Genomic DNA, 12467 nt, shown 5'->3' with positions numbered 1-12467 from the left:
TGTTTTAAAAATGATCAGTGGCGACTCTAACCCATTATTTCAAGTTGAAACCCAATTCCGAGCCCAACCGAAAGACGACCGCGAGAGATCTTATATAATAATAATTCTATCAAAGGTTCATTACCGCCCTGCTAAAGAAAATTCAAGGTTAAGTTTTAATGAACAGCGTGTTGAATTGAACTCTACCAATAAACCCTCTATATAATGGCTTCAATAACACCCTAGATGACAAAGAGCATACACATTAATTACCAATATATTAGATGCCACAATAAAAGTTTAGCAGTCACATTACATGAAATTTCAGGAATAAACATGACCAAAACATTGAATTTCAACAGAAAATGACTTAGTATTCATGGGTCCACTTTTACCTGCTCCAATGAGACTGAAATTTGATATTTAGATCAGTGTGTGCAGAATACGAGATTCGCAGATGAGAAGAAGTAACATGATCTGGAAGCAAGTACCTTAAAAATAACATTAAAAAATATTAGAATGAAACCACATTTTTATTCAATTACCAAACCATATATGCGTTTCATCAATATGAAGAGAATTAAGTGATGCTAGAGAAATGAGAAAATGAGTGTGCTGGTGTGGAAGGAGGAACAAGATGAAAGGAAGCAAGCAGTACATACCTGGGAATACTTCTACCATGCAAGGCATCTATCGCTGAAGAAGCAGTTTCAGCATCAGTGAATTGGATTAATGCCTTCCAACCATTGTCATGAAGATTAACATCATATGAAAGACACGGAATCTCCACAGATCCAAAAAAAAAAAACTAAGCGCACTTTTGATATCTCACCTGGAAGCCAGCAGCCTTTTCAAATGTAGCAATTTTGTGAACAAAACCAAATGCAGAAAATATCTGAAACAAATAAATCAGAAGCAATTAGATATAACAAATACAAATGAGAAAGAAGATTAGAAACCATCACAAACATGGGTATAATGTAAAAATCTTTGTTAGCAAATCCAAATGGACGAGAAATAACTGCAAAAATGAGAAGGGAACCAAGAGATTTTACAGTATCGCACAAAGCTTATTTTGGTTTCATATTTGTACATGGAATGAAAAATCAACAACGACGAAATCGGTGACATACCTGATGGTCGGCAGTTGGTGACCGGAATGGCGACGTGGCGTGAAGCACAGTCGAATTTCTGATAAGGGTTGAAAGGAAGAAGAATGTTCGAATAAAATTAGGGATTTGGATCCTGGTATGTTAAAGTACTACTCAGTAGAGGCGTTTTTTTACGTAAACGCCACTAAACTGCAAAGCTATCGTGGTGCTTATCGACAAACGACACCTTAAACTATTCAATCGCAGATTTTTTAATCAAAAACGCCACTAAGGTAGCTACCTATTGCAACGCTACTCCATAAACGCCGCTACTGATTTTATTTGGGATGCGTTTCCTAAAGTAAGAGTTTTTTGCGGCGTTTTATCAGAAAAATGCCACTAATGTCTATAAAAAACAAATTTTTCCTCATCATCAAAATACAATATTTAGCAACGTTTGTGCTTAAAATGCCACTAAAGTTCAAGTCTTTAGCAGCGTTTATATAAAAACGCCACTAAAGTACGAGTATTTACCGGTATTTTTGAAAAAAATGCCACTAAAGTACAATATTTAGCGACATTTATATAAAAACGCTATTAAAATACGAGTATTTAGCGGTGTTTGTAAACAAAACCACTAAAGTGCAATATTTAGCAGTGTTTATATAAAATGCCTCTAAAGGACGAGTATTTACCGGTGTTTGTTCGAAAAATGCCAATAAAGTATAATATTTAGCGGCGCTTATATCAAAATGCCACTAAAATACGAGTCTTTAGCGGCATTTGTAAAAAAATGCCACTAAAGTAGATAATTTACAGGCGTTTAAATAAAAACGCCACTAAAGTACGAGTATTTACCGGCGTTTGTTCAAAAACGCCACTAAAAATGCCGCTAAAACCCCATTTTATTGTAGTAAGGGTTATCAATTTAGGGGTAGTATAGAATGATATAAGTAAACAACTTTGAGGGCTAAATTGATGCGAAAATATGATAGGGACAGAAATGATAAATTGAGTCTACTACATGGACAAAAGTGACCTTTAAGCCTTAAAAATAAAATTACATATAAATCATGATAATAATTATTTCATATAGAAATTCATACTAATAGAAACTTAAATATGAAATTAATTAATGTGTTCCCGTCTTTATATTCGTTTAATAACATATATATTCATGTTTAATAAAAAATATTAAGATGATTTATAAATTTAAATATAAAATAAGTAAAAACAATTAGACATCAAGGTCTAAAAAAAGTCCATCTACCAATTAGGATATAAAGTCAGATTTAGGTATTAGTTAGGTACATAATCCAAGTTCAGATATTAAATAAATCTAAATAAATAAATAAATACCAAGCATCTAAAGCTAAGTTTAAGGGCAAAATTGCATTAAAATGTATTAATAATAAGTCCATAAACATATCGTGGCTTTTAGATTATATGCATGCGCACCCTGAGGGCACTTTTTAATTAAGAACAAATTTAATGCAAATATATATATATATATATGCATGACTCAGTCTCCATTGTGCATCAAAACACACGTTGAAATTAATAGTTTCGGTATTAAAATATTTAGGTATAATGTCAAAAAATGCTCCTAAGGTTTAATTAAATATTCATTTTCGTTTTTCTTTTTTTAAGTATTTTTGGCAACAACATTTTATTTTAGAGCAAAAATGCCCCCTCTATAGATGAAAATGGTTAGTTTATATACTGTTAACACTCTAAAATAGGGGTTTTTTAATCCTAAAATAAAACATTGAGAGCCAAAATGCTATAGAAAAAAAGAACAAGGATCAAAGTAACTATTTGATCAAACGTTAGGGGTTTTCTACCCTAAAATGAAATGTAGAGACTCAAAATGCTAAAAAAATGGGCCAAAATGACTATTTAGTAAACGTTGGGGGTTTAACGTTTGCATCATGCCAAAGATTATATAGTAGTTGAAAGGCATAATGCCAAAAATAGCTTCCAATATTTATCAAAATAGTCACTTTGGCCCCTATTATTTTTTGGGAGCATTTTAGCTCCCAACGTTTCACTTTGGGACAAAAAGCTCCCTCTATAGATGAAAATCATTAGTTAACACATGATTAACGCTCCAAAATAGGAGCATTTTTAACCTAAAATGAAACGTTGAGGGCTAAAATACTTCAGAAAAAAGAATAATGGACAAAATGATTATTCTGTCAAATATTAGGGGTTTTTTGCCCTAAAATAAAACGTTGGGTCCAAAATGCTCCAATAAATTGAATAGGGGCAAAATGATCATTTTGATAAACGTTAGGGAATAATTTTGGTATTATGTCTAGTTGAAAACTATACATGTTTATGGTCATATGTGTTAGATTTGGCTTGAAATTAAGTTGGCAAGTTGAAAATTTCATCTTGGTTGGTGGCAAAACTTTGAACATGTGAATTTCATATTTGGTGGCTAACTTGTACACATTGGAAAATTTTTTGGTAGGTGTCCAAACTTTGAACATGGGAATTCCATATTTGATCCCTAAAATATTAGGTTATTCATAAGTTTAGTCCTTAAAACTCAACTATAAATAGGCCTAAGTATTTCCATTTGAAATCATCCCAAAAACAAGTTCTCTCTTCCATTTGTTTTCTTCATTCTCTCACTTTGGGAATTCTAAAGAATTCCATTTGTTGTAATATTTTGTTGATAGTGAAGTTATCATCCGGTGTGGTGCCCGAGGAGTATACGATATTCTCGTCGAACCTCGTAAATTTGGTGTGTTCTCTCCTTTATTGTTTTTTATTCATTTTTTCCATTATGTTTCAATATTCAATAGTTTGATAGGTTTATCTGCTGTGCAACCTTTGGTGGTTTTGATCTTGACATTTTAGGTCAATTTTGAAACTAAGTTCTGTGGGAAATAACTCGGTTTCCCCAATAATTGGTATCAAAGCTTCGGTTGAGGTTATCCTGGTGGTTCCGTTGCTGAAAAGATACAGTTCGTGATATTTAATATTGTTCGTTAGAATTAAAATGCCAAAATACGGATCAGTTGAGACATCAAGCTCTTCATCTGGACCGGTGAGGAGGGTGATGTCAAATGCAAATTTCTCGGTGGAGTTGTTCGATGGATCCGGTCATTTTGGCATGTAGCAAGGCGAGGTGTTAGATGCTTTATTCCAACAAGGTCTAGACATCGCCATTGATGAAGAAAAACTCGAATATATGGAGGAGAAAGAATGTGGAACAATCAATTGTTTGACATGCAGCACGATTCCATCTTGTCTTTTCAGGGAGCAGAAGTATGGCTATAAGAACGAGACTTCTGCAAGTAAGATGTGGAAAGAATTGGAGGAAAAATTCCTAAAGAAAAGCTCTCAGAATCATCTCCACATGAAGAAAAGATTGTTCAGATTTGATTATCAACCAGGCACCAGTATGAATGAACACATCATTGCGTTCAATGAGCTAGTGGCAAACTTATTGAGCTTGGATGAAACCTTCAAATATGAAGATTTGGCCTTTATGTTGTTGTCATCTCTTCCAGATGAATTTGAGCACCTTGAGACAGCGTTACTTCATGGTAAGGATAATGTTACCCTTAAAGATGTAACCGCTGCTTTGTATAGTTATGAGCTCAGGAAGAAAACCAAGAAGGAGAGCAAGTATGAAGCAGCGGAGGCCATGGTGGCAAGAGGTCGCTCGAAAAGTCAAAAGCCAAAATGGATAGGGAGATCAAAGTCAAAGTCCAGACTGGGAAAAGATGAATGTGCCTTTTGTCATGAGAAAGACCATTGGAAGAAAGATTGTCTGAATCTGAAGAAGAAAAGAAAAGCTACTCTATATGCATGTATTGCAGAGCATGATGCAAATGACTCTGACATATCATTGATTGTTTCATCAGCAACATTCCATTCAGATGAGTGGATATTAGATTCGGGTTTTACCTATCATATGTCCCCTAATCGGGAGTGATTCTTCGATTTAGTATAACTAAATGCAGGAGTTGTTTATATGGGAAATGACAATGCCTGTAAAACTGTTGGGATAGGTTCAATTCGATTGAAGAATCAAGATGGATCAACTAGAGTTCTGATGGATGTCTGATACATGCCCAGTTTGAAGAAAAATCTCATCTCATTGGGAGCCTTGGAATCCAAAGGCTTAGTAGTCACTGTGAGAGATGGAGTTTTAAAAGTCACATATGGCACACTTGTGATGATGAAGGGCATCATGAAAAATAATTTGTATTACTACCAAGGTAGTACAATTATTGGAGCAGTTGCAGCAGCTTTCGGAGGTGATGATTTGGATGCAACCCAGTTGTAGCATATGTGGTTGGGACATGCTGGAGAGAAATCCTTGCAAATTATGGAAATAAAAGGATTGTTGAAAGGTGCAAAGGCTTGCAAATTGAACTTTTGCGAGCATTGTGTTATGGGAAAGCAGAAGAGAGTGAAGTTTGGCACCACTATACATAATACAAAAGGTATTATGGATTATATTCACTCAGATGTATGGGGTCCTTCAAAGACATCGTCTTTGGGAGGAAACCATTATTTTGTAACTTTTGTAGATGAATTTTCCAGAAGAGTTTGGGTGTATCCGATGAAGTCTAAAGATGAAGTGCTTCAAATTTTTCTGAAATGAAAAAATATCATCGAGAACCAGACTGGTAGAAAGATCAAACGTCTTAGGAAGGACAATGGATGGGAATATAAAAGTGACCCATTCTTTGACGTTTGCCATGAGTATGGTATTGTTCGACACTTCACTGTTAGAAATATACCACAACAGAATAGGGGTGGAAGAGCGTATGAATCGAACACTATTGGAAAAAGTTTGATGTATGTTGTCTAATGCTGGGTTAGGCAAGGCATTTTAGGCTGAGGCTGTGACATATGCTGGCCATCTCATCAATCGTCTGCCGTTATCAGCGATAGGAGGAAAAACACCATTAGAGGTATGGTTTGGAAAACTTGCTACTGATTATGATTCCTTACATGTATTTGGATCCACTACTTATTATCATGTGAAAGAATCCAAGCTTGATCCGAGAGCAAAGAATGCTTTCTTTATGGGAATCACCCATGGAGTGAAGGGATTTTGCCTTTAGTGTTTAGAAACCAAGAAGATAATTTGTAGCAGAGATGTTACCTTTGATGAATCTTCCATAGTAAAGAAGGTAAAAAATAAACCTGTCCAAACAAGTAGTACTCCGTAGAAGGTGGAGCATACTCCAAAACAGGTGGAGTTTCAGCAGATGATGATCCCAGAAGTTGATGCAGCTGATTCTTCAACTCCAATAGAAGAATCATAAGATAAAGAGGTTCAAACTCAAGAACCATTGGAGACACCAGAACCACTTGCAGTTACAAGGATAATGAGAGAAATTTGTAGACCTGTTCGATTTGTTGATATGGTGGCCAATGCTCTTCCAGTTGTTGGTGATGATATCCCTATCCCTTACCAAGAAGCAATATAAAGCTTGGAAAGTGATAAGTTGAAAAGTGTCATTGATGAAGAAATGTAATCTCTCCAAAAGAACAACACTTGGAAACTGACACAATTACCAAAAGGTAAAAGATCAATCGGATGCAAGTGGGTATTTGCAAAGAAAGATGGATCTCATAGCAAGAAAGATGCTCGCTACAAGGAACGGTTGGTAGCTAAAGGCTACACTCAAAAGGAGGGAATCGACTACAATGAAGTATTTTCCCCTTTTGTGAAGCATTCCCCTATTAGAATATTATTGGCCTTGGTAGCATAGTTGAATTTGGAGCTAGCCCAACTTGATGTGAAGACGGCTTTCTTGCACGGTGATTTAGAATAGGAGATCTATATTACTCAGCCATAAGGATACAAAAATATAGGTTGTGAGAAATGGGTTTGTAAGCTGAACAAATCGCTATATGGATTGAAGGAATCTCCGAGGCAGTGATACAAGCGATTTGATAGATTTATGAGGAGGCAAAAGTACACTAGAAGCAAATATGATCATTGTGTGTATTTGTAAAAGCTCAAAGATTGATCTTTCATTTATCTTCTCTTGTACGTTAATGATATGTTGATCGCTTCGAAGAGTCAAAAAGAGATAGACAAATTAAAGGATCAGTTGAATCAAGAGTTTGAGATGAAAGATCCATGTGAGGCCAAGAAGATTCTTGGAATGGAGATAAGCAGAGATAGACAGAGAGGGAAGCTTTGTTTAACACAGAAGCAGTATCTGAGAAAGGTATTACAATGTTTTGGCATGAATGAAAATACCAAACATGTAAGTATCCCACTAGCTTCTCATTTGAAACTTAGTTATCAATTATCTCCTAAAAATAATGAAGAACGAGAGTATATGGAAAAAGTTTAATATGCTAATGCAGTTGGGAGCTTGATGTATGCAATGGTGTGTACGCATCCTGACATTTCACAAGAAGTTGAAGTTGTGAGCAGGTACATGAATGATCCTGGAGAAGGACATTGACAAGCTGTGAAATGGATTCTACGGTATCTCCAACAAACCATGGATGTTGGCTTAGTTTTTGAACATGATGAAGCACTTGATCAATGTGTGGTTGGATATGCTGATTCCGATTATGCCGGTGATTTGGATAAGCGTTGATCAACTACTGGGTATTTGTTTACTCTTGCTAAAGCCCTAGTAAGTTGGAAGTCTACATTGCAATCTATAGTGGCCTTGTCTACTACAGAGGCAGAATACATGGCAGTAAAGGAAGTAATTTTGCTTAACGGGTTAATGGAAGACTTGAGAGTTGTTCAAATTCACATTAGTCTCTATTGTGACAGTCAGAGCGCTATTCACTTAGCGAAAAATCAAGTCTACCATTCAAGGACTAAGCATATCGACGTGAGGTATCACTTTATGCAGGAGATCTTTGAAGAAGGAAAGATTCTACTTCAGAAAATTGTGACATCGGAAAATCATGCAGATATGATGACCAAGGTGGTAACAGTAATCAAGTTCAATCATTGTTTGAACTTGATTAACATCCTGAAAGTATGAACACCTTCGTGTGTGTGGCGCTTGTGAGCGCAATTAGAGGCACTACAAATTTGGGGAGTTAAAGAAGTTGAGTAGGCTGGATAATTTCAAGCCAAGGTGGAGATTTGTTAGATTTGGCTTGAAATTAAGTTGGCAAGTTGGAAATTTCATCTTGGTTGTTGGCCAACTTATTGGAAATTTCATCTTGGTTGGTGGCCAAACTTTGAACATGGGAATTTCATTTTTGATCCCTAAAATATTAGGTTATTTATAAGTTTAGTCCTTAAAACTCAACTATAAATAGGCCTAAGTATTTCCATTAGAAATCATCTCAAAAACAAGTTCTCTCTTCCATTTGTTTTCTTCATTCTCTCACTTTCGGAATTCTAAAGAATTCCATTTGTTGTAATATTTTGTTGATAGTGAAGTTATCATCCGGTGTGGTGCCCGAGGAGTAGACGATATTCTCGTCGAGCCTCGTAAATTTGGTGTGTTCTCTCCTTTATTGTTTTTTATTCATTTTTTCCATTGTGTTTCAATATTCAATAGTTTGACAGGTTTATCCGTTGTGCAACCTTTGGTGGTTTTGATCTTGACATTTTAGGTCAATTTTGAAACTACATTCGTGTGGGAAATAACCCGGTTTCCCCAACAATATGGACATGATAGTGAAGTTGGAGAGATCCAAAGATATATGTTTAAATGGATTTGTGAAGTTTGTTTGGAGGATGGCATTTTGTAGATGAAAGAAATCAAAGGAAATTAGATTTGGTTTATGTATGGAGTATGGTATTAAGTTGTTGTATTGCAGCAAAAAGTGAGCAGTGAAAATGAACTAGATAGTTACCATGAATCTGCAGGCAGTTGTTTCCAAAGCTTATCTTCCATCTTCAATTCCTTAAGAAAACCAAACATGGAAAAGTTGAAGCATACAAGAGTGATATTGATTCGGCTCACCTTCAAGTTTGTGATGGATGAAGATGAGCTGAACCAATATCACACCATGTCTACTCCTGCAATTTATTATTTGCATATGTATTTGTTTCAAGGGAAGAAGTTTGTTTGTTTTTTTCCGACGTTAACCCAATTGTGTTCACCCCAGCTATTTATAGGAAGGTGGCTTTCAATCGCTGGTGTTTGATGGTTCTTTTCAAGACAAGGAAAAAAATAAGGAGCACGAACTAAATGATCTCGTTGATAAAAAAATTGTTGTCATTCTTTGGTTCAGATTCAAACACTATGAATGTTAGGGGTATGAGCATTCAATGTCAAATGATTGACAGCTATATTTGACAGATATTATCTTATACTTACCCTAATTTAATAATAAAAAAAACTTACATCCCAAGATGTAAGTATATTGAACATTTATTATTATTATTAAGATCCAGGATTAGTTGCCATAGCAATATCTTAGTTATTGTTTTTAATTTGGCTTTATTTTTTTTAACAATTGTAGAGGCTTTTTTATGTAGACGTACTTATATTATGCGAATCAGATAATGATGTTTAGCTTTAAATTTTAAAAAAATTCATTCTTTCAAATTCATTTTACGATATCACAATATTTGATTCACTAACAATACATAAAATTATACACTATCTCTATCAACAACAGTTGGTCTAGTGGGATGAAACATTAGATTCCTTAAGTAAGTCACGAGTTCGAATCCTGGATTTTGCGGATAGAGCAAACTGGGTTGGGAGAATCGCTCTTGCATCTGCAGTATCAGATTTGAATTAGTCTATCAATAGAGATTAGATACTAGTGATTAATTCAAAAAAAAATTATACATTATCTCTCTCAAATACTCCTCTTAAAATACACATGAGAATCATCTTCTTCTATGTCTTTTGAAAGACACAACGTCCAAAAATACCCATAATACTTAACTAAATAATTATTTTTGTCTCAATTCTATTTTTTAAAGAATTTTGGCCCAACTTTTTATTTTAGGACAAATAAATCCCTTTGTAGATGAAAACAATTTAGTTGATAAATGGTAAGCTTTAAAATAGAAACACCTTAAAATAATAGGACAAATTATAATGACTAAAGTAACTATTTAGTCAAACATCATGGACCCTTTTACCCTCAAATAAAACGTTGAAGATTAAAATTCTAAGAAAAATCAAAATCAAAATAAGAATATTTTTTTACATCGTGATTTTTTAAAATTCAAAGGTTGGTCTAACTCACACTAAAACTTAACTATTTAAAGTTTAAACGAGAGGTTCCAATTAAAAGAAGAACGAATGGAAAGATAGAGAAGAGGGAGGAAGATTTTAACAAGCGGTTTATTTGAACATATTAAACGTGAATATTATCGTGGCTATAGGTAAAGGGTTACACTTCCACCATAAAATATCCGATTAAGAAGAAGAAGAAAAAGAAAAAACAACAGAAGAATAAAAGAATATTGATTAAATGCTTGAAAAAGAGAGTGTATAATTATTATATATTTTAATTTTTTTTATTTTTATTAATAATCTATTTTCACTCTAAAATTTTATAAGTTCACATCTTCTTAAAATCTTAGAAATTCATGGTTTATATCCTTTCTAGATGGAGTTCAGTTGACTCGTTCTCAATCCTTTTACACATTGTCTAAGAACATATATTTAGATTTTTTTTTGGTTCCATAATTATCTGTTAATTAAGATAAAAAAACTCTTGAAGAAAATACAAGTGTTTTTCTCTTTAAAAAAGTTTGTGTCGTAACTTGGAAAAAAATCGTTTTTATGCATGAACATTGATTTTTTTTTTTCGAAATATTATATTGGGATAATATTTTTTTTGTTGTCTTTCCGGTTCCCAAGGCTTCGCTTTGATTAATCTGAGCCGACCCGAGTTGCACATCTGGTTGTGGTGGGTGAGTCTCCCAGCGGAGATTTTCAATCTTTTAACAATGGACGCTCAAAAGTCAAATCCCTACATACGCAGGTTCGAATTTGGGACCTTAATGGATAATAACAAATCCTTAACAACTGGTGTCGTTTTGGGATAAATAAATAAAGATATAATACACTGTCCTATTATATTATTTGTCTCTGTTTTATTATAAATTTTATAGTTCTATAACGCGTTATCACACTGCTTATTCAATAGTTGATGATTCTTAACAAGGGCTTTAATTTGATTTTGGTGATCACTTTATGTTGCTTGATGTTGGTCACTCTAATAATTAAATTGAATTTCTTGGTGAAGGGATGTGCAAGTGTAGTTAGCTTTGGAATAGCTAATGGAATTGTTGAGTTAATATGATGATTATATTGAAATGAGCTAGTACGAAAACATGTCTATCTGTACTTGAATTATTTATTACTTAATGTGTGCTATTTTTTTAATTTAATGTTTTAGGTGTTGTTATTCAATGATTTGAAGCTAAAATTGATTTAAATTTAATACTTGAGCAACTAATAAATTGTCTTGTTGTGCTGATTTACATGCTAATTTTGAGTTACCTGGCATTAAATAATGTTTTCAAACTGTATGCTATTGAGATGTTCTATTTGATTCTATTTTCTGTTTTATAGACACCATATTTCGTCCGGGTCAAAAATAAAAAGGTCATAACACATTTTTCACAAGATCCAGACCCATATTAACAACCTATGCCGAAGCTCACATTGTAGACCTTCTATCAAAAAGTACTAAATCCCTAAATTCTCTAATTTTAATTCCTTACCACCGTCGATTATTAATAAAAATTGTAAAATTAAAATAGGATAAAGCAACATCACCAACCGGCCTTGCACAGCACTTTGCGGGCAAGCAAGATTATTAATGGGCGAAAATAAAATTGAAATGCCCTAAAGCAAGCATGAATGGGTGGTCGAAACTCCACAGCCGATCTCAAACCGAAATTGAAAGCAAACAAATTGGGAGACCCCACAACCTTGCACAACACCAAATCCACAACTTGCGGCCAACCATGATTATTAATTAGAGTTTAGGGATATAATATCTCATATTTTAGAAACTTAAGTTAAGAGTTTGAGAATTTAGGGGTTTGAGATGACGATAAGGGTGATGGCCGGTCAATGAATATGCGACGATGAATGGGTGACTGTTTGGCGTTTGAGGCTGTGGCTAGAGATGGTCGGTGCCTCAACGGCGACAATAAAAGATTAAAATTAAAGATTTTAGGGATTTAGGTTTTTCTAGATTTTAGAAAAAATTGAGATATATTTTAAAATAATAATATTTTTTAAGTTTTATTTTAAATAAAATTTTCAAAAAATAAAAAAATAAATGTCACATCTCACTTAACAGACTTTGCTAACGGTCGTTATGTACAAGACACTTAAAATGACAACGTTGGTGATATTAGGTATATACATTGACCGGAATTATCTCTACCGCTGTCCTTAATTTGATAAATTTCCTTTTGCTTCTACTAACCAAATCATCCAAATGAAA

At 34.0% G+C, this 12467-nt stretch overlaps 1 protein-coding gene across 1 annotated transcript; it reads right to left on the bottom strand.

Moving 5' to 3' along the window:
- Nucleotides 1-370: 370 nt before the first annotated feature.
- LOC120163113 (polypyrimidine tract-binding protein homolog 1-like) lies at nt 371-886 on the bottom strand (the record flags this gene model as incomplete). The annotated part of the gene is made up of 3 exons (XM_039173123.1): nt 371-470; nt 642-715; nt 812-886. Coding segments are annotated over 3 exons (249 nt in total), but the record flags the coding sequence as incomplete, so codon positions are not given.
- Nucleotides 887-12467: the final 11581 nt, after the last annotated feature.

Source organism: Hibiscus syriacus, unplaced genomic scaffold (assembly GCF_006381635.1).
Source record: "Hibiscus syriacus cultivar Baekdansim isolate YM2019G1 unplaced genomic scaffold, ASM638163v2 tig00111427_pilon, whole genome shotgun sequence".
Taxonomy (NCBI): domain Eukaryota; kingdom Viridiplantae; phylum Streptophyta; class Magnoliopsida; order Malvales; family Malvaceae; genus Hibiscus; species Hibiscus syriacus.
The sequence above is the reverse complement of the archived record's forward strand: the minus strand, read 5'-3'. Positions and strand labels throughout refer to the sequence as shown.